The sequence below is a fragment of the Salvelinus alpinus genome, chromosome 19, assembly GCF_045679555.1.
Source record: "Salvelinus alpinus chromosome 19, SLU_Salpinus.1, whole genome shotgun sequence".
Lineage (NCBI taxonomy): Eukaryota > Metazoa > Chordata > Actinopteri > Salmoniformes > Salmonidae > Salvelinus > Salvelinus alpinus.
In genome coordinates, this window is record NC_092104.1 from 45,298,358 (window position 1) to 45,322,027 (window position 23,670).

General features: G+C 41.8%; 1 protein-coding gene across 1 annotated transcript; it reads left to right on the plus strand.

Moving 5' to 3' along the window:
- The first annotated feature begins 814 nt into the window (after window positions 1-814).
- Window positions 815-22,560, plus strand: LOC139545712 (snRNA-activating protein complex subunit 4-like). Its single transcript, XM_071353770.1, has 25 exons — window positions 815-987; window positions 1,332-1,466; window positions 3,670-3,710; window positions 3,792-3,897; window positions 4,010-4,041; window positions 4,173-4,313; window positions 4,417-4,542; window positions 5,482-5,560; window positions 5,682-5,763; window positions 7,573-7,674; window positions 7,896-7,968; window positions 8,060-8,224; window positions 8,501-8,651; window positions 8,943-9,049; window positions 10,766-10,860; window positions 11,015-11,106; window positions 11,213-11,298; window positions 11,388-11,849; window positions 13,663-13,752; window positions 14,138-14,318; window positions 14,465-14,535; window positions 18,479-18,535; window positions 18,685-18,724; window positions 19,196-20,784; window positions 20,880-22,560. The coding sequence occupies exons 2-25, from the start codon at window positions 1,346-1,348 to the stop codon at window positions 20,979-20,981; spliced, it is 4,191 nt and encodes a 1,396-aa protein (XP_071209871.1). The 5' UTR covers window positions 815-987; window positions 1,332-1,345; the 3' UTR covers window positions 20,982-22,560.
- Window positions 22,561-23,670: the final 1,110 nt, after the last annotated feature.

Sequence of the window (23,670 nt, forward strand, 5' to 3'; positions counted from 1 at the left end):
TTTTATTGAATATCCAAAACATACAATATACTTGCAGTGAAGTCGCTCAACAACTACACAACACCAGTCATCCAACAGACTCCCATTCAGAGCGACACACAGAAACATCTACGGTCAATGCCTTGCTCAAGGGCACGTCGACAGATCTCCCACAAGGCAGAACCCTCCCAAGCGTTTTTGCATGGAGGCCAACGAGAGTCGAATTGGTCAACAAAGTAATGAATGGCTTATTTGCTACCTGAGGTTTATTTGCAGTAATAGAAGTTTCGTAATGCTTACGTTATGAGTTTACTGACATAACTAGGACACGTGATATCCCGGCAACTTTGAGGAAAAACAATTTATATTCGAGTTGTCTATGTGTATTCATGGTATGAGGCTAGTAGCATACTAGCATCTCTCCCATTGAATACAGGCGTCAACAACCGTTATCGAATAATCAAAAACTGATTACAATAATGAGATGTATTCACCAATCCAAAGAAAGGATAGGCGGGAGCTGGACAGCCCACCGTGCCTCTTTGTGGACAACGATTCCCATTGTTATAGCGAAGAGACATGTAATCTTGTCAGTATATCGATAATCTTTGGTTTCAACAACGGAGCGACTCTGTACAAGGCTGTGACGTTTACTGTGATACCCGCGTTGCATTGTGGGTATTTTAGTATTGCAACGTAATATTTGATTATTTTAATCAAGTAATAGTATTTGAGTAGGAATATTCGATGAATATGTGTCTAAATTGTTTATGCATGATAAACAATAATATAATTTTAAAAACAACATAAACGTTGATTCTTTCACAGTTGCATTCTGGGAAATATGTTAATATTCCAGCAGTGTCGTTTGTAGCACGTAGAGATCTTAAGTGAAATAGAATGTCAGACAATTTCATTGGGACTTAGCTAGTTAAATATATTTGTTTCTACGTAATATTTGATGTATAACATAAGAAGACACATCTGTTAACTTGGATGACAGTCTTGGTAAGAAGCGTTTAGCAAGCTTTCAGATGCTCCTGGTCAAGACTGCATGGCTGGCTAGCTAGCTAAATTAGAACACTTTTGACTGATGCTGAAGTTGAGGGATGTTGCTTTTTTTTGCACGTTGGGTTTAGTTCAGGTGTTGTTTGCTAGTTACTAAGTTACGTTAGCTACCTGCAAATGTTGTGTTGCTGCTCGCGAATGGGTTTGGATTCCAGCACGCTCCCCCTGCTTCCTTTCAATGTCAGCTAGCTACTGTAACGTCCTGTATTTTCAATGCATATTGTCCTATAATAAATTGATCACTGGTTTTGTTATCATTCATTTTACATTGTTTTTTTTAAAAGGTGTCTCATCCATTATGTCCTCGGATGACCTTCTTGCACAGAGGGAGAAAGTTGAACGCCAGATTTTGGTGCTCGAGCGCACCCTTGGTCCCGAAAGCAACTCCATTGAACTATCTTCAGACAGTTGTTCATCTGGTGGGTATCTGAAGTATATTAAAGCAGTAAGTTAAGGGTGCGTGGGTAAAATCATTAGGGAAGCCATATTACAACCTATGTGTTGTGATAATTGCGTTGTTTGCTCTATAACCCTGTTAATTCATATCCTTGCGACCATGATATATATATATCTATACACCAATGTAATGAAACAAGCAGGGAGCAGGTCTCGAACCCTCGACCTTCTAGCCCGAAGTCCAGTGCGGATATCGACTGCCGCTCGAGCATGCTGTTGTGGCACAGTCGATAGCTCGCTGGACTTCGGGCTAGAAGGTTGAGGGTTGGAGACCTGCTCCCTGCCTGTTTCAGTATATTGGTGTCAGAAGTGATCGGACCTTGCCTCCACGACAGTGCGTGTGCTTGCGGTGAGCGCGTTCCTGTAAGACTTAGAGTCGCAAGCTAGCGTGAGGACGCGCTCTTTGAAAGGAGGGAGTAGTGTAACGACCCTGGGTTTATAAGCTCAGATATCGACTCTGCCGCTTGAGCATGCATTTGCAGCACAGCCGATAGGGCACTGGACTTCGGGCTAGAAGGTTGAGGGTTAGAGACCTGCTCCCTGCTGTTTCATTACAATATCTAGTAATGAAACAGGTAGGGAGCAGGTCTCGAACCCTCAACCTTCTAGCCCGAAGTCCAGCGCGCTATCGACTGTGCCCCAAAATAATTCTCAAGCGGCGGAGTCGATATCCACGCTTATAAACCCAGGGTCGTTACAATATATATATATAAGGCCGGGCGAGACTAAGAAGACAGTTGCAGAATAAATTCAACCACATCTTGGTTTATTACAAAACCGGTAGCAACCTCTGTCCCGTGAAGTCCACACAGCATATTGACAGTTACATGACCTAGCAAGTTAATGTTAACGAAATCTTCGGACCACTAAACAACTATTGATTTAGAACCACCGAGTTACCGCAAGTCGCAAATTTCAACATCATAAAATCTCCTCTGCTTAGTCTAATACAGTGACTATTTAGTCCAATTAATGTCAGCTAAATATGATGTGGCTGTCCATGGTTCTGATTTCTGTGCGTTTGTGCAAGTCGAAAAACATGGCTCACCCTACTTGTAGAGAAATGCCAATGACCTTTTTTTCATGTTGACGAAACGGTCTATCACTCTGTCATACAGTACATGCTTATGTTTTTTTGTTGTCCTAGGCTACCTGGCTAAAATGCTTGCTCACTAGCCTAACTTCTATTCATGGGCAACGTTAGCTAGTTAACATTAGCCTTCTACAGATTGAACTTCCACCCTCTAAGGCCAGGGCAACAACAATGTATGAATTAATGGTTGGATCAGAATCGCCATTATAATCATTGGCCAGTACGGCGAATTAAGTAAAACCACAAGTCCAAATCCCTATCTCCATGGCTAATTTAGGAATGGGTCAATTCTAGCTAGCTAGCCACCGGAGCACAACACCACAATGATGCAACTATTCATGGTTTTCTGTCAATGAGGTATGCGCTCAATGGGATTTGATAGGAGTGATGCCAAATCCAAGCTGGCTTCCCTTGACACTTTTTTGGTCGGCCAGGACCATTCACTGTTGAGCTCGCTCAGTTTAGCTCAACGCTGATTGGCACATTTTGTAATACATTTTTGGTCAAGGGAGGCCAGATGCTCGCTGGCTTCCCATGCCTTCAATGTTAAGGGCGACAACAATGCCATACTCGTTTGGACCAGACCGCATCAGATAGATGGCTTCCATGTAGAGAGACAGAGGGGCGCTGTTTCGCTCGCTTGGATGCTTTCTCTTGTGAAGTACATTCAGCCTCTTGCAAATTGAAGGAAAATTATGAAACACAGAAAATGATTATGTTTATTCATTCTTTTTTTGGGAAGGGGGCGGGGGGTTGCTTCTGCATTATTGTTGCAGTGAGCTTGCAGAGAGAGACCCTGACCCCCAGTTTTTCAGACGTTATCGATCTAGGTTTCGCCTATGGATAATATTAAATGTATAGCAATTACAAATCATTGACTTGAATGGGTACTTCCATTCTATTAATTCTATTTCTAGCTTTTAATCATATCGATACCTTGAAAAACTGGACCCTAGTCTAATCATAGAATGCAATTTAGTCTCCACAACTCATTGGCTGTGTTTGCTTGGCTAAGGGCTTCCTAAATGTACTTTAACTTTTAATATATATATATTTTTTTTTGCTGTTGTCAGATGATGGATCAGACGATAATGCATCTCAACCAGAAGATTTGGTAAGACTCATTGACATCACCAATAGTACTGTGTGATTTTTCTCAGATGAATTGAGAAATAATGTTAACCTGCTCTTCTAGGGTCCTCCGGGGAACCTGGAGGCAGAGCGGGAGCAAATACAGAGAGAGATTGAAGAGTTGGAGTGCACTCTTGGCCCAAATGCATCTAATGCTGAGATTCTGTCAGGTAGCCCTTGCCTTGTGTTCTTTAAACAGGTTATGCATTGTTTCATGAATACGTTTTCCTGCTAATATGCATTTCTACCACGTGTGACTTCTTTTATAATGTGTTGAAACAGATGAGGAGGTCCAAGGAAGTGAAACAGAATCGGTTCGTTTTGATTATCATTTTCACTATTCTACCACTCCAGTTTTCAGTTTATCACATGATGTAAATAATACAGTATGTAAAGTAAGGTGTCTGTAAAATACCTGCCCTCTCCTTTCTCCCACGTCTGGTAGAGCAAAGAGGACAGTGCTGAGGAGCTGGATCTACCCCAGAACACAGATACATGTCTGCAAATGAACCTTGTTTACCAGGAAGTGTTGAAAGAGAAATTAGAGGAGCTGGAGCGACTGTTATCAGACAATCAACACCAACAAGTAAGAGGCCAACAACTAAAAGCATACAGCTTTTCTTAAAGGTGCCGTATGGAATCTGTTAAATGAAGCTGTGCGATGTAATAATGTCCGTCTTTCCCAACAGAAAGAGATTATGACTCAGCTATCTGGCACAGGAACTCCCCAGGCTACCACATCTGGACAACCCACACTGAAGCTTTTCTTGGGGAGCTTTCTGAAGCCCTATTTCAAAGATAAAGTCACATTTCTGGTAGGTATCAGACTGCAGATTCAGTACAATATGAGCAGGGTCAGGCGGATATAGCTTTGGTCAAAGGTACAGTACCAGTCAAAAGTTTGGACACACCTACTCATTGAAGTGTATTTCTTTATTTGACTATTTTCTACATTGTAGAATAATAGTGAAGACATAAAAACGATGAAATAACTCATATGGAATCGTGTTGTAAACAAAAAAAGTGTGTAGAATCTCAAATATAAAATATATTTTGATTTGTTTAAAAGTAGCCACCCTTTTCCTTGATGACAGCTTTGCACCCTCTTGGCATTCTCTCAACCAGCTTCACCTGGAATGCTTTTCCAACAGTCTTGAAGGAGTTCCCACATATGCTGAGCACTTGTTTGATGCTTTTCCTTCACTCTGTGGTCAAACTCATCCCAAACCATCTCAATTGGGCACGCAGTCCGGTGATTGTGAAGGCTAGGTCATTTGATGTAGCACTCCATCACTCTCCTTCTTGATCAAATGTCCATTACACAGCCTGGAGGTGTGTTGGGTCATTCTTCTGTTGAAAAACAAATGATAGTGGAACTAAGCGCAAACCAGATGGGATGGCGTACCGCTGCACAATGCTGTGGTAGCCATGCTGGTTAAGTGTGCCTTGAATTCTAAATAAATCACTGACAGTGTCACCAGCAAAGCACCCCCATAACATCACACCTCCTCCTCCATGCTACATGGTGGGAGCCACACATGCGGTGAACATTCGTTCACCTACTCTGCATCTCACAAACACACGGCTGTTGGAACCAAAAATCTCTGATTTGGACTCATCAGACCAAAGGATAGATTTCCACCGGTCTGAAAATAGTAAAAATAAAGAAAATCCAAGAATGAGTAGGTGTGTCCAAACTTTTGACTGGTACTGTAGATCTCCATGTTTTAACATTACCTCTCCGACTCCCACAGGGCCCACCTGCTAATCCAGAAGCCAGAGAGAAGATGAGTAAAAGGATCGGACCTACTGACGACGTCAAGATGAAAAGATGTGAGTACAAAAATAATAATTGTTAGACCTTAGTGCTTCTTGCGTCCTTGTTATGTGACATCACCACTATCAGAATGTGGCGTCTTGATTACTTTTTAAATTGCCGATTTTGTATTTTCAGGGGAAGGGTGGCAGAAGACTCTGCTGATAAATGCTGTCATGAAAGACAGCATGAAACGCATGATACAGCCCAAGCTGTCCAAGTAAGTAAAGAGTAAAGGGTTGTTTTCCCCTGAAGAGTATTTTATATATTTTTAGATTCATCATGTACAGTGCCGATAGAAAGTCTACACCCACTTGAGCCTATGGAAGAATCGATTAACTTTTTTCACATTTTGTTGCGTTTTAAAGTGGGATTGAAATAGCTAATTTTTGGGGTTGTTGATCTACATAAAACACCGTAGTGTCAAAGCGAAAAGAAAATGCATATTTAAAAACTTTTTTTTTTTTTTTAAGTATAGTTTTTGTATAAGTATCACCCACTTTTTTTAGGCAAGACTAAATTAGTTCAAAAGTCAAATTTGGCTTAAATCACAGAAGTTATATGGATTCTGTATGAAATAATAGGGGTTGACATAATTTTTGAATGACTACCTCTGTCCTCCATAAATACAACATCTGTAAGGTCCCAGTCAACTATTGAATTTCAAGCACAGATTCAACTACAAAGACCAGGGAGATTTTCGAAAGCCTTGTAAAGAACGGCAGTGATTGGTAGATGGGTAACAATAACAAATCAAACATTTTAATATATGTCAAGTTAATAATGATGTTGTGGATGATATATTAAACCACCCAGACACATACAAGATTCAGTCGTCCTTCTGAACTGAGCTTCAGGACAGGAAGGACACTTCTTAGGGATGTCACCCATGAGGCAATAGGTGATTTTTAAAAGGCTGCAGAGTGTGGCTGTGATGGGAGAATTGAGGATGGATCAACAACATTGTAGTGACTCAAAAATAATGACCTAAAGGACAAGAAGAAAAATATGCAGAATTAAAAAATATTCCAAAACATGAATGTGTATTTAACAAGGCACAAAAGTAATACTGCGGAAAAAAACATGTCAAAGGAGTACAGTTTTTGGCCTAAATGCAAAGCCTTATGTTTAGGGCAATGTGGTGGCTGCATCATGGTATGGGTATGCTTGACATCAACAAAGACTGGGGAGTTTTTCGGGATGGAGCTAAGCAAAGGCAAAATCCTAAAGGAAAACCTGCTTCAGTCTGCTTTACCCCAGACACTAGGAGAGGAATTCACATTTCAGCAGGACGATAAACTACAACACAAAGCCACACCTACACTGGAGTTGCTTACCAAGAAGACAGTGAATGTTCCTGAGTGGCCAAATTACAGTTTTGACTTAAATCTGCTTGAAAATCTATAGCAAGACTGGAAAATGTACATCTAGTCATGATCCCCAACATCTTGACAGAGCTTGAAGAATTTAGAAAATAATAATCGGCAAATATTGCACACTTGCTGAAGGTGTTTTTAACGTGTATTGACTCGGTGAATACTTCACGCTATATTAGTGTGTTAAGTTTTTATTCATCTTTTAAAAATATTAGAATTTTTCTTCCACTGACAGAGTATTTTATGTAGATCATTGACAAAATTACAATTAAATTAATTTAAATCTTACTTTGTAAAGCAACAAAATGTGAAAAAAGTATAGATGGATTTTGAAGTGGTAATGTGTTATTCGCTCCTGTGCTTTTCAAAATGTAGCAAATCTTCAGATTTTTACACAGGGTGTATGAAATGTAGGTTAACACTTATTGAGGATTGGTGTCGGCCCATCTGGAGGCTTTTAACAACTGAAAACGTTCTACTCTGGCTGAAAATAGTAGTGCAGACCTATCATAGCTGTTGTATTTTATTCCTCTTTGTTTGGTGTTTTCAAGCACTTTGAGATTATTTCTGTAAAGAAGTAAAGAAGTTGAATAGATTATGATTATTAACCCAATGGGCGTCATGAATGACATAAAGTTTCTTTTGTCTCATAGGGTGGAATACCTTACACAGAAAATGGTCAACGCTGAAAATGTGGAAAAGCAAATCCTGCGGAAACAAATCACTGAAATTGAAAAGGACATTCAGGCCATCAGGTGATTACCGTCATAACTCTTTAATGGGAAATAATGATCTAGCCTGTTAATTCCAAGATGCGTCAGGTTATCTTGCCAGACAGGTCTGTTTGGAGTTTGTTCTCACTGTACACGACGCGGTTAAATGGATTTTGAATTGTTTAATCAATATGTATTGTAATGTTCATTCCTGAGTCAAACCATTGCTGTATAACTGTTTCCGGATCTGCTTTACCTTGCAGTGCACTGAAGGAGGATGACTTGATGGGTGGCCGCTATGATGAGCATGATTGGCAAAAGATTTCAAATATTGATGTGGGTTGAGTAACTTCTGTCATCTCCCCCGTTAGTTTTCCTGTTGTTTAAAAGGCGTAAGTGTTGACTCTGAAATCGTATTCCTATCCAGTTTGAAGGCATCCGTGAAGCTGAACACATAAAAAGCTTTTGGCAGAACTACCTGCATCCCTCCATTAACAAAGCCAGTTGGAAGGAAAACGAAATTGAGATGCTCAAGAAAGTCGCTGTAAAACATGGGCACCACAACTGGGATCAGATTGCTGATAAACTTGGGGTAAGAGCAGGCGTATAGTATGGGCCAATCATGACTCATGGTCATTACCCCTTCCTATCAGAGGCGCTATTTCCAGTCCTGATTTGCACAGTGATTGATTGGGCTTTGCTTAGAGATAAGTGCCTGACTGATCTGTTAAAGTTTCTCTGTACTAGGTAGATCAAGTGTAATTCCCCGAACGTCTTAACACAAACCATTTCTTTGAATGTGTAAACGATTCAACGTTATACATTCTGAACTCATGTCCGTCCCCCCCCCCCCGTCTGTCGCACACAGACCAACAGGACAGCCTTCATGTGTCTCCAGACGTACCAGCGCTACATCTGCACCGACTTCAGGAGGAGGAGGTGGGGCAGCATGGAGGACGAGATCCTTCGAGAGCTGGTGGAGAAGATGCGTATCGGGAACTTCATCCCGTACACCCAGAGTAAGTCCCCGCCACCCAGTGTACACCCTGGGGTTTTACGCATGAACATTTTTTATTGTTTGTGCACATCGATGACGGTTGTTGTTATTGATGTCCCCTTCACTGTTATGCTCCAATGGGGCGAAAAGCTCTCGGGATACTACTTACTGTCCACTGCTCTAGTCTACTAACTAGTTTCTCTCGACAAAGTGCTTGTTCAATACAAGATACTGTAGCTTGTCGTTGTAGTGCATCGTGTGTTGGGTTCTGGAAATTTCACTTGCTTTCTCCGTGATTTCTGTTTTACTCCAGTCTCCTATTTCATGGAGGGCCGGGATTCATGCCAGCTGATGTATCGGTGGACTCAGGTTCTGGACCCCACCCTCAAAAAAGGCTATTGGTCTAAAGAAGAAGATGAGGTATGGTCAGGAGGGTTTGGGGATTTTTTTGTTGGGAAATTGATGTGATTCATTGAATCTGTTACAAGGACATTTTGAGATATGTACACTACCGTTCAAAAGTTTGGGGTCACTTAGAAATGTCCTTGTTTTCCATGAAAACATACATGAAATGAGTTGCAAAATGAATATGAAATATAGTCAAGACGTTGACGAGGTTATAAATGTTTTTTTAAAAATTGAAATAATAACTTTGCTTTCGTCAAAGAATCCTCAATTTGCAGCAATTACAGCCTTGCTGACCTTTTGGCATTCTAGTTGTCAATATGTTGAGGTAATCTGAAGAGATTTCACCCAATGCTTCCTGAAGCACCTCCCACTAGTTTGATTGGCTTGATAGGCACTTCTTACGTACCATACGGTCAAGCTGCTCCACCAACAGCTCAATAGGGTTGAGATCCGGTGACTGTGCTGGCCACTCCATTATAGACAGAATACCAGCTGACTGCTAATTCCCTAAGTCGTTCTTGCATAGTTTGGAGCTGTGCTTTGGGTCATTGTCCTGTTGTAGGAGGAAATTGGCTCCAATTTAAGTGCCGTCCACAGGGTATGGCATGGCGTTGCAAAATGGAGTGATAGCCTTCCTTCTTCAAGATCCTTTTTACCCTGTACAAATCTCCCACTTTACCACCACTAAAGCACCCCCAGACCATCACATTGCCTCCACCATGCTTGACAGATGGCGTCATGCACTCCTCCAGCATCTTTTGTTTTTCTGCGTCTCACGAATGTTCTTCTTTGTGATCCGAACACCTCAAACTTAGATTTGTCTGTCCATAACACTTTTTTCCAATCTTCGTGTGTCTGTGTTCTTTTGCCCATCTTAATCTTTTATTTTTATTGGCCAGTCTGAGATATGGCTTTTTCTAGAAGGCCAGCATCCCGGCGTTGCCTCTTCACTGTTGACGTTGAGACTGGTGTTTTGCGGGTACTATTTAATGAAGCTGCCTGTTGAGGACTTGTGAGGCGTCTGTTTCTCAAACTAGACACTAATGTACTTGTCCTCTTGCTCAGGTGTGCACCAGGGCCTCCCACTCTTTCTATTCTGGTTAGAGCCCGTTTGCACTATTCTGTGATGGGAGTAGTACACGGCGTTGTACGAGATCTTCAGTTTCTTGGCAATTTCTCACATGGAATTGCCTTCATTTCTCCGAACAAGAACAGACTGACAAGTTTCAGAAGAAAGTTTCTGTTTCTGGCCATTTTGAGCCTGTAATCGAACTCACAAATGCTGATGCTCCAGATACTCAACTAGTCTAAGGCCAGTTTTATTGCTTCTTCAATCAGGACAACAGTTTTCAGCTGTGCTAACATAATTGCAAAAGGGTTTTCTAATGATCAATTAGCCTTTTTAAAATGATAAACTTGGATTAGCTAACACAACGTGCCATTGGAACACAAGAGGGATGGTTGCTGATAATGGGCCCCTGTACGCCTATGTAGATATTCCATAAAAAATCTGACGTTTCCAGCTACAATAGTCATTTACAAGATTAACAATGTCTACATTGTATTTCTGATCAATTTGATGTTATTTTTATGGACAATTTTATGTTATTTGAATGTTCTTTTTCTTTCAAAAACAAAGACATTTCTAAGTGACCCCAAACTTTTGAACCGTAATGTATAGTAATTTGTTAATGTAAGTTGTGCTCCGATTTTTGGTTGTTGTTGCAGATGCTACTGAGAGCAGTGGCTAAACACGGGGTGGGGAACTGGTGGAAAATCCGTCAGGATGTGCCTGGCAGAAATGATGGCCAGTGTAGGGACAGGTGAGGACTAATATGGACTGATCGATGGCCAATGTATTAGCTCTAAACTTTCACAACATTCCCTGACCATTTCCCTGATGGCCAACCCATTTTAGTTAACTCAAAAAGTGTTAGAACATACGGTCACTGACAAAAACTTGGTTTTATTCTGTAGGTACGTGGACGTCCTGGTTGGGAACGTGAAGAAGGGGCCCTTTGACGAGAAGGAAAAGGCACAGCTCAGACTATTGGTGGAGAAATATGGACGTAGGAATTGTTATAGAAAGCTGACTCGCACAGAAACTATATCAAAATAATCCATCGTCTTTCTTGATAATAATCATCTAACAGTTCATTTTGTCCTTTTTTATAGGTAAATGGTCTAAGATAGCTGCCGAGATTCCCAACAGAATTGACTGCCAGGTCCTTCATCAGTGGAGGAGAATGACCGGGTACAAGGTCAGTGTTGACTATGTAGCGTTCATGTCCCTCTTAACTCAATCTGTGACACTGGACACAGTTAATTCTTCTCTTGTTTTTGTAAACAGCCCAGACAGAGGGACAGAAGGAAAAGAGCATTGCAGCGAACGAGAAAGGTCGCGGCTGTGAGGAGCATCAAGAGTCAGTTGATGAGGCTAGACGATGATGTGCACTCAAGCTCCGACGAGGAGGAGAACGTCGAGATTGAGTTTATGGACAGTGACGACGAGAAGAAACAGATGTTCATTGAACCGCACTGGTCTGATCAGGAAAGTGACATTATCAAAGACTACACCCAACCAGACATGGAGCAATGGATCCCCGTGCTAGAGAAGGAGTTTGAAGGGCTGGGGAAGGTGAGGAGCATGATGGTTGAACGGCCCAGCAAGAACACAGCGCAAGAGCAGGCAACGACGGACAGCCAGGATGCAGCACGCAAGGTCGTAGTGGTACGTTCCACCATCCTGGACCGCTTTGATAAGCCTGCTGCCACTGTCATCGGACAAAACCCCCCAATACTAGCAAAGAAGGTACCGGCATTTATTTATTTCTAAACAGTCATGTGGTGTGTTGCACCATTATGTGTTTAACTTATGCACATTTTCAACACCTGTCCCTATTGTCATTTTGTTCCTAAATAGCACTCATCATAAAGCACACTGGATCTGCATTGGTAACCATAAATATTTACTTAATCAGAGTGTATCACTAAACAGGATCATTAAGCTAGGCAGTTAACTTCTTATGGCTGGGATCCCGTTAACGGGATCGATATGACAATAGCCAGTGAAAGTGCAGGACGCCAAATTCAAAACAACAGAAATCTCATAATTAAAATTCCTCAAACAAGTATTTTACACCATTTTAAAGATAAACGTGTTGTTAATCCCACCACAGTGTCCGTTTTCAAAAAGACTTTACGACGAAAGTACATCAAACGATTATGTTAGGTCAGCACCTAGTCACAGAAAAACACAGCCATTTTTCCAGCCAAAGAGAGGAGTCACAAAAAGCAGAAATAGAGATACAATTAATCACTAACCTTTGATGATCTGCATCAGATGACACTCATAGGACTTAATGTTACACAATACATGTATGTTTTGTTCGATAAAGTTCATATACAAAAATCTGAGTTTACATTGGCGCGTTACGTTCAGTAGTTCCAAAACATCTGGTGATTTTGCAGAGGGCCACGTCAATTTACAGAAATACTCAAAATAAACATTGTTAAAAGATACAACTATTATGCATGGAATTATAGATACACTTCTTAATGCAACCGCTGTGTCAGATTTCAAAAAAGCTTTACCGAAAAAGCACACCATGGAATAATCTGAGTACAGCGCACAGACAACAAATCAAGCCATACAGATATCCGCCATGTTGTGGAGTCAACAAAGTCAGAAATAGTATTATAAATATTCACTTACCTTTGATCTTCATCAGAATGCACTCCCAGGAATCCCAGTTCCACACTAAATGCTTGATTTGTTCGATAAAGTACATAATTTATGTCCAAATACCTCCTTTTTGTTCGCGCATTTAGCCCAGTAATCCAAATTCATGACGCGCGAGCAGACAAAGTCAAAAAGTTCCGTTACAGTCCGTAGAAACATGTCAAACGATGTATAGAATCAATCTTTAGGATGTTTTTATCATAAATCTTCAATAATGTTCCAACCGGAGAATTCCTTTGTCTTCAGAAATGCAATGGAACGCAAGCTAACTCTCACTTGAACGCGCATGGTCAGCTCATGGCACTCTGCCAGGCCCCTGACTCAAAGAGCCCTCATTCCCCCCTCCTTCACAGTAGAAGCATCAAACAAGGTTCTAAAGACTGTTGACATCTAGTGGAAGCCGTAGGAAGTGCAATATGACCAATATCCCACTGTATATTCGATAGGCGACGAGTTGAAAAACTACAAACCTCAGATTTCCAACTTTCTGGTTGGATTTTTTCACAGGTTTTTGCCTGCCTGCTATACTCACAGACATCATTCAAACAGTTTTAGAAACCTCAGAGTGTTTTATATCCAAATATACTAATAATATGCCAATCTTAGCTTCTGGGACTGAGTAGCAGGCAGTTTACTCTGGGCACTTTATTCATCCAAGCTACTCAATACTGCCCCCAGCCTTAAGACGTTTTAACATTAATCAGCGGTTTGGCATGTGGCGTCAATTACACCATGCTCATTTTAAAGTGAGTGTCACTGTTTATGACCTCTGAAATATGATTATTATTTTAGAATATGTTGGTAAGTTAGCAAGCTAACCCATTGATCCGGCTTTGTGACATAAAGTAGCATGTGACATTCTCTGTACGTGTTCCTTCTAAAGGATTACAACAGTGACCTGGCCATGCTGAAGGTGTGCTACGGAGAGGTGAGAAACCTGATTGCTTGGAAGAAAACCAATGCCAGAAAACACGTAAGTCGCAAGGTGACACTCTTTGTGGTGAAACAGGTGTTTCAATTGCTTTTTAAAAAAATCCCAAACAAAGTTGTTTCCAGTGGGTACATTTTTATTCATTTGTCTGTATACATTTTAATAAAAATATGTTGCTTATTATTATTACAATCCATCAATGCATCTGACCATTTCATACAAATACGTAGATTATAAACTGTTGAATCAAGGTTAGAAGGGAGTGAACAAAATATGTTGTCATAGTTGTGTGCTCGACACGTTAGTTACATGGCCCATCCAGCTCAATCTATGACACAGATTTAGCTTTGTTAGTACAGAGGTCTTCTCCTTGTGAAGCCTGTGATACAGGTCTTCTGTTTTCTATCCCATGCATTTGTCTCTGCAGAAAAACAGTGGGTCTATGAGCGGTGAAGAGGGGACAGCCAACAAGTCCTCAAGACAAAAGGAGTCCTCTGCCAACAGTGAAACCTGCATCACTCTCAACTATTCCCTTCAGTTGGCAGTCACTCCCTGGGTGGGCAATGTGCTTATGCCCCCACCACCCTCTTCAAACAAGCGCCGTGAAGGTACTTTACGAGGTGTCAAGGCAATAAGTCACAACTACTCTCTCACTTGTAGAAAATTACAATTTGCATTTTGGTGGCTTCATAATGGTTGTTTCAGGACTGAACCGATGACTTGACTTGATCCTACGATCTCTTGTTTTTTTTAGCGGACATGGTGCGAGAGAGAGCAGAGAGCATTGGACTCACCAATAGCCCAGTGTTCTTGTTCTTTCTGCAGGTAGGGAATGAACCCACAAATATAACATTTTCTATGAATGAGCACAATTATGTAATTTCATATTATGCCAGTCAGGTTTTACTTAAGGATTCAAGCTCCTAGGCCAGCGTTTCCCAAACTAGGGGTCGAGATCGCCTGATTTGAAAATAGGGTCGTGAGAGAAACTCTGAAGTGAAATAAATGATATTGTGCTTGGTTAATAGAACCGGGGTTACGTCACAGTGGTTGTGGTTGTAATAAACGTGGGGGGGGGGGGGTAATGTTTTCTTCCTACAAATGTGCCTCTATCTTTTGAACCATTTAAGCTACAAAATATCACTGAACGACTTTCAGGAACACATTCACTGAATGTACAAAACATTAAGGACAGCTGCTCTATCCATGATATAGACCTGCCAGGTGGAAACGATGATCCCTTATTGATGTCACTTGTTAAATCCACTTCAATCAGTGTAGATGAAGGAGAGAAGACGGGTTAAAGAAGGATTTTTAATCCTTGAGACAATTGAGACATGGATTGTGTATGTGTGCCATTCAGAGGGTGAATGGGCAAGATAAAATAGTTAAGTGCCTTTGAACGAGGTATGGTAGATGCCAAGTGCACCGGTTTGTGTCAAGAACTGCAACGCTGCTGTTTTTTTAACCTTCAACAGTTTCCTGTGTGCATCAAGAATGGTCCACCACCCAAAGGACATCCAGCCAACTTGACACAACTGTGGGAAGCATTGTAGTAAACATGGGCCAGCATCCCTGTGGAATGCTTTCGACACATTGTAGAGTCCATGCCCTGACGAATTGAGGCTGTTCTGAGGGCAAAAAAGGGGGGAGTGCAAATAAAATATTAGGAATGTGTCCTTAGTGTTTTTTGTACACTCAGTGTATATTTACCCACAAGCCGAGCAGGACTCATTAGGACAGAGTGAACAGACCAGGCACTAACTCAGACTGGAGGGAAAAAATAACATCAATGATGTTCTTTTCTACACAAAATATCATTCAAAATTCTTGCCTGATGATTGTCTGTACTTGCCAATACCTTTCTGATGCATTTCAGTCATTCACCATACTACCTTCGTATTGAAATACGGTACTGTCAAAAGTAGTGTCAGACTGATTTGTAATAGACTGAATAGAATTAAAAAGTAAACATTGGCTGATTACATTCACTTTTTTATATTCAAATTGGGTCATGGGCCAAAAAGGTTTGCGAACCCCTGATGTAGGCCTATGCAGATATTCTGGCCAGTATAGTAACATACACTACCATTCAACAGTTTGGGGTCACTTAGAAATGTCCTTGTTTTTGAGAAAGACGCCTCACAAGTCCTCAACTGGCAGCTTCATTAAATAGTACCCGCAAAACACCAGTCTCAACTTCAACAGTGAAGAGGCGACTCCGGGATGCTGGCCTTCTAGGCAGAGTTGCAAAGAAAAAGCCATATCTCAGACTGGCCAATAAAAAAATTAACAATTAAGATGGGTAAAAGAACACAGACACTGGACAGAGGAACTCTGCCTAGAAGGCCAGCATCCCGGAGTTGCCTCTTCACTGTTGATGTTGAGATTGGTGTTTTGCGGGTACTATTTAATGAAGCTGCCAGTTGAGGACTTGTGAAGCGTCTGTTTCTCAAACTAGACACTCATGTACTTGTCCTCTTGCTCAGTTGTGCATTAGGGCCTCCCTCTCCTCTTTCTATTCTGGTTAGAGCCAGTTTGCGCTGTTCTGTGAAGGGAGTAGTACACAGTGTTGTACGAGATCTTCAGTTGCTTGGCAATTTCTCGCATGGAATAGCCTTCATTTCTCAGAAAAAGAATAGACTGACGAGTTTCAGAAGAAAGGTCTTTGTTTCTGTCCATTTTGAGCCTGTAATTGAACCCACAAATACTGATGCTCCAGATACTCAACTAGTCTAAGGCCAGTTGTATTGCTTTTTTAAATCAGAACAACAATTTTCAGCTGTGCTAACATAATTGCAAAAGGGTTTTCTAATGATCAATTAGCCATTTTAAAATGATAAACTTGGATTATTTAACACCATGTGCCATTGGAACACAGGAGTGATGGTTGCTGATAATAGGCCTCTTTACGCCTATGTAGATATTCCATAAAAAATCTGGGGTTTCCAGCTACAATAGTAATTTACAACATTAACAATGTCTACAGTCGTGGCCAAAAGTTTTGAAAATGACACAAATATACATTTTCACAAAGTCTGCTGCCTCAGTTTGTATGATGGCAATTTGCATATACTCCAGAATGTTATGAAGAGTGATCAGATGAATTGCAATTAATTTCAAAGTCCCCCTTTGCCATGCAAATGAACTGAATCCCCCAAATACAATTCCACTGCATTTTAGCCCTGCCACAAAAGGACCAGCTGACATCATGTCACTCTGTCATGCTGATTGAGTTCAAATAACAGACTGGAGGGTGGTGCTTGGAATCATCAATCCTTCCTCTGTCAACCGTGGTTATCTGCAAGGAAACACGTGCCGTCATCATTGCTTTGCACAAAAAGGGCTTTACAGGCAAGGATATTGCTGCCAGTAAGATTGCACCTAAATCAACCATTTTATCAGATCATCAAGAACTTCAAGGAGAGCGGTTCAATTGTTGTGAAGAAGTCTTCAGGGTGCCCAAGAAAGTTCAGCAAGCGCTAGGACCGTCTCCTAATGTTGATTCAGCTGCGGGACTGGGGCACCACCAGTACAGAGCTTGCTCAGGAATGGCAGCATGCAGGTGTGAGTGCATCTGCACTCACAGTGAGGCGAAGACTTTTGGAGGATGGCCTGGTGTCAAGAAGGGCAGCAAAGAAGCCACTTCTCTCCAGGAAAAACATCAGGGACAGACTGATATTCTGCAAAAGGTACAGGGGTTGGACTGCTGAGGACTGAGGTAAAGTCATTTTCAAAAAGCTTGTCCGGAGAAGACAAGGTGAGCACTACCATCAGTCCTGTGTCATGCCAACAGTAAAGCATCCTGAGACCATTCATGTGTGGGGTTGCTTCTCAGCCAAGGGAGTGGGCTCACTCACAATTTTGCCTAAGAACACAGCCATGAATAATGAATGGTACCAACACATCCTCCGAGAGCAACTTCTCCCAACCATCCAGGAACAGTTTGGTGACGAACAATGCCTTTTCCAGCATGATGGAGCACCTTGCCATAAGGCAAAAGTGATAACTAAGTGGCTCGGGGGAGCAAAACATCGATATTTTGGGTCCATGACCAGGAAACTCCCCAGACCTTAATCCCATTGAGAACTTGTGGTCAGTCCTCAAGAGGCAGGTGGACAAACAGAAACCCACAAATTCTGACAAACTCCAAGCATTGATTATGCAAGAATGGGCTGCCATCAGTCAGGATGTGGCCCAGAAGTTAATTGACAGCATGCCAGGGCAGATTGCAGGTGTCTTGAAAAAGAAGGGTCAACACTGCAAATATTGACTCTTTGCATCAACTTCATGTAATTGTCAATAGAATCCTTTGACACTTATGAAATGCTTGTAATTATACTTCAGTATTCCATAGTGACATCTGACAAAAATATCTGAAGCAGCAAACTTTGGAAATTAATATTTGTCATTCTCAAAACTTTTGGCCACGACTGTACACTGTATTTCTAATAAATTTGATGTTATTTTAATGGACAAAAAATTTGCTTTTCTCTCAAAAACAAGGACATTTCTAAGTGACCCCGAACTCTTGAAAGGTAGTGTACAGGAAAGATTGAACACGTTTTACAAATGTTCTTTATTGGCATATCAAGAGCACATGACTAGTTATTATGGTACACAATTAATGCATCATAACATCAGCCCACAATATCTGAAAAGGGTTAACTGATTATAATACCATATTTTGAAGCCGTTGTCAGCGATCCTGATAGTATGACCAATATATTATGCATGGCTCATTTTCTAATGTTGTGATCTGAAACAGGTCCTCCGTTTAGATGCAGAAGGCTGTAAGCAGATCATTAAAATGCGTAACAACCAAGTGAGTATAATTTACTACACTATAAACAAAAAGTTCTTATACTTTACAACCTTCATACGGTTTTACATTTTTGCATCTAAAGTCATTTCTACTTATAATCAATTTGAACAGGGCTTATTGTAACAATTGTGTCTATTTATCTGTTTCAGGTGGTACTCATGGGAAACAAATCTTGGGAAGTGAAACAGGGTAACATCATATTTGTATATGGCCTTGAATATGTCATACCCTCACTTCCGCATCGTTTACCATTCTGTTTTGAATTGACTTCGTGATTGTTTCATGAAATTCATGTTAACAGGGTAACATGTCAGTTAAGATATAAAATGATGTGTGTTTTGTAGAGGAATTTTCTTCTACCAGATGCCTTTTATGAAGTTCTGTGCTTGAAGACCAGTGCGCTATGTCTTTGGGCATTGAAGACCATAAAAAAAAAAGACCAACATTTAAAAACTACAAGGCTGAGGGGCAGTCACTTCCTGGTTACTTTCAGTGTATTTTTTACAACCCAAAATCACTTATACATTAGCTAAGAGACTCAGTACTCAGATCAGTGATGGTCAACTGCACAGTATTTATTTTTTTATTTTTTAATACATCTTTTCATCGATATTACATTTATATGTGAGTTTAATGTAAATACCCCCTGTTTTTATTTAGTTTTTCTAGCTTCATTGAAAAACCCAAAGCAACGCCATGGTCCCAGAACAGTGGCCAGTATGCTAAACCAGAAGGGAAACGAGCAGCAGAACAGTAAGCAGCAGAACAGTCAACTTGTGATGATCCCTCAGACCTTTGTCATTGCACCGCCTGTAGTACAGTCCATCCCACATCCTGCGGTCCCCTCCACTCCAACTTCCAGACAACAACTCATGCCTTCCGCACTTACCCAACTCAGACCCTCTACCCCCAGCCTACCCATACCCTCAACACCTGGTCAACTTATACCCTCGACCACCAACCAACCTATACTCCCTGCTCCCCTTTCCCTTTCCAACCAATCCTCAACTACAATAGACCGGGTGAATGAGGAGGCTAATAAGAATCATTCAGGAAAAAAACGCAATCGTAAACCTACTGAGAAAGCACAGGCCCTCAAGGATGCTGCGATTGCTAAAAAGTCTGTGGAAGAGTCGCCCAAACGCAAGAAAGCCCGTACCAAAGAGAGCCTAGTTGTCCAGTCTAACGTGGTTATGTCCCCTCCACAAACTGCCTGGGTCCTGATGCCCATTGGACTTGTGCCAATCAGTGGCATTGGCATCCAGATGACACCTCAGAATCTACCACGAAATGCTCTTGCACCTGCTTGTCCATCTCCTATTATTATCAACCAGCAAGTCCCTCTAACACTAAATGCTGCTGCAACACAGGCCTCTCCCAATATGACCTATGTCTGCCCATCTCCCTCTACGCCTAAAGACCCATCTGCCCCCATGGTATCTCCTGCCTCATCCATAGCACAGGGAACTGCCTCCCCATCTGTTTTAAACTCTCTCTCCACCTCCATTACCATCACAAGCAACACTGCTCTAAGAATGACCAACCCAGTGAAACGCATGAGAATAACCAACCCAGTCATGCAGACTGTGGCAACCACTTGTCCTCAGCTCAATGCAGTTTCACCTGTTCCCATGAACACGGTCATCTCGGCTCCCATCAGACCACAGACTGGCCATCCACAAGCTTTAGTCCTCAACGTCCCTCCAGGCTCCCTTCCAGCCTCATTCCCACAGGGGGGAGGCCTCCGAATCGTGCAGCTTAACCAGCCTAAAAGTGTCCCTCCACCCCGCAATCCGGAGCTAATGCAGTTTGATCCCAACCTGATGTTCACGGAGGACCCGGCACAAGTGAGAGAGTGGTTGAGCGGCAAGCGAGGAGTTGCGCTTCCGGATTTGGACGTCACTCTGCCCTACCTACCCCCCTTTGTCAGCAGTCTTAATACCCTATCGGGTCTCCTGAAATGTAAAAAGACGTTGGCAGTTCGTGCAATGCAGCTCCTGCCCCCAGAGGAGAAAGAGAGCCAGGAAGAGCAGCAGCAGGTAGCTGTAGTGCGGAGCTTTGTGGCAGAGCGCTTCAGCCATAACCCAGGCTACCTGCTCCTGAAGGCTCGCTTCTTGTCCTGTTTCACCATGCCTGCTCTTTTGGCTACTATCAATCCAGTGAAACTCTCTAAGTCCCCCACCTCGGACCACGGTGATGTGGAGGAGGAACCTTTCAGGAACCGTCCAGTGGAGCAGACAACACTCCAGGTGAGTTCAGTCTCAAACCATGTGTTCGTAAACACTGCCATGCTGTCCTCCTCCTTTCACTGAACCACTGAGCTTGTGTTATGATCTTTTCTCAGGCTCCTCTGCTAAGCACTGACGGAAAAGGACCTCCTGCCACCTCCTTCTCTGGAATCACCACAAGAAATAAAAGTCGCAACCTCAACACGAACACAGAGTAAATGGAATCGTTTTGGAATGATGTGTGGTCTTACGGGTTAACCAGGTTTTGTGTTTGAAAGTTCTTGCCAATTTTGTTGTGATGTCACTGTCATAGAAAGCAATGTTACTGGAATTGATAGAAGATAGCAGTGGATAGCTGTATTCTATGTCACTCAATACAGAATAGTTCAGACAAATTTTAAGCTGTCGATTTGCACTAAACCAGTGGACACCAACCTGTTCTGAGTCAAGATCACTTTGAGTCAAAATGCATGTCGATCTACTGCTCATATTTTAAATAAACATGACTTAAAAAATGTAAGCCTACGCAACATTAACCAGTTAAAAACAGTTATGTAGCCATGAAGTTAGTGCAGTAGGCTATAGGCCCCAATACATTATCACTGCATATTCGTTCTGCTTGAATTACCCTGGCAATGTTCTTCTCAGACCATTTTGAAAATAAATATATCTATCACACACACCATTTGGTATATAATCACACTGGTAATAGATCATTTGTTTTATTACTTGTGAGGCACAGCTGAGTGAGCATAATTTGCTCAAATTTTATACTGGACTGATGGCCTGCATCTGATGGTCAATCTGAGGAGAAGGAGCAGCTCTGAGGCTTCCTCACCTGACTCGCCATCCCTCCGCTCTCCCGCCCTCTGCTGAGAAAAGGGGACACAGTCTTCCAGCTGATGGCAAAAGTCAAGTTGCACTGCATTATTTCTGCCTCGTGCACAAATGAATGTTGTTACTCCTATGACCAGAGAAAGTGAAATATTCCTCAATATTAAAGAGAAGCAGCCAATAATAACACAAGCTTATCGGGATGCTTTTCTATACTCATTCATTGCAGCTGCAGTGCTGATTGTAGCGTGATTGGAAGTAGGGGGAACGTGCATTCTATGATGGCCTATAAAAGTGTTGACAGGGCTGAATAATTTAAAGTTATAAACATGAACTTATAAAAACAGCAGCTCTTTGCTGTATTCGTTGAGTCTCTAGTCATGGTTTTTAAATCTGACAGTATTGACTTTGCTGTGAGTTCAAGGCTTCTGTTTACAGTCTAAGGCACAAGGACACTGCAGACATGGTGATCTGAGATATCTGATTGGTCAGTGGCAGGCCTATAGGTTCACTTGATTTGCTCTACCTTCAGACACATGAAAATGTTAAAAATGGGAACACAGTCCTTCCTGTGCTAGGGCTGCTGAATCAAGTGCACCTACTGCCAACAGTGCGAGAACAAAAATGGTTGGTGATCTTGGAGATAGACCAGCCGATAACAATCGACCGGTTGGTGACCACTGCACTAAACTAATGGTTCATATTTGTACTTGTTTTTGTTCATAATTGAATTTTTCTTATACATATTGTGAAAAGAGAAAGTTATGTTGACCTGTACATATTTTGTAATAAATCATTCTACTTGTTTAAAAAATAAATGTCTGGATGGATCTTCAGAGCACTTGGCTCAGGTTGACCCTCAACAATTTATTTGCAGATCAGTCCATATAACCATTTTCATGGTCCATAATATACTGAACAAAAATAAATGCAACATGCAAAAATGTCAAAGATTTACTGAGTTACAGTTCATATAAGGAAATGGGGTAAATTTACATTGATTAGGCCCTAATCTATGTATTTCACAGATACCTTTCAAAGAAAGTAGGGGTGTGGATCAGAAAACCAGTCAGTATCTGGTGTGACCACCGTTTGCCTCATGCAGCGTGACACATCTCCTTTACATAGAGTTGATAAGGCTGTTGATTGTGGAATGTTGTCCCACTCTTCAATTGCTATGCCAAGTTGCTGGATATTGGCGGGAACTGAAACACGCCGTCGTACACGTCGATCTAGAGCATCTCAAACATTCGCAATGAGTGACATGTCTGGTGAGTATGCAGGCCATGGAAAAACAAGGACATTTTCAGCTTCCCGGAATTGTGTACAGATCCTTATGACATGGGGCCGTGCATTGTCATGAAACACGAGGTGATGGCGGCGGATGGATGGCATGACAATGGGCCTCATCTCTTTACGGTATCTCTATTTAAATTAATATTGATAAAATGCAATTGTGTTTGTTGTCCATAGCTTATGCATGCCTGTTACGTTCCCCAGTTTTCTGTGTTGTGGTATGTATTTGAGTGTGTGTTTCAGGAGATAGCTTCCTGAGTTCTCCATGGCTAATTGATAATTGGAGAGCTGACCACGCCCCCTCGTCAAGAAGCAGCTCACACTAATTACCTTTGCCACCTGAGGAATATAAAAGCCAGTGTTCTGTTCAGGAAAATAGAGCTTTTTTGGAGGGAGAGAAATCATTAGAAGGAGAGCGAGAGAGAGATGATAGGCAGGGTGAGATCATTGAAGGCTGAGGGGTAGATCATGTTGGTTTGGTATGTACTGTGTTAGTTGTTGCTGGGTAGCAGCTTTAATATGTTCTGTGTGAGTTTGTTGCTCAGTCAGACAGAGCCTCATTGATGTCCTGTGTTTCTGAGTGTTTGTGAAATTGTTAGTAATTGTTCTGTTTCATTTGTTCCCAGGGGGGAAGGGGAAGGCACTTAGGGAGTGCTTAGGCAAGAGGCCCGCGGGCATACATATACCCGTAGTATATTCATTGTCTAGGCACACTAGGTAAGACCTGGGCGGACCACCCCCTGTATTTTGGTTTAGGGCACCAGGTGGTGTTAAGTT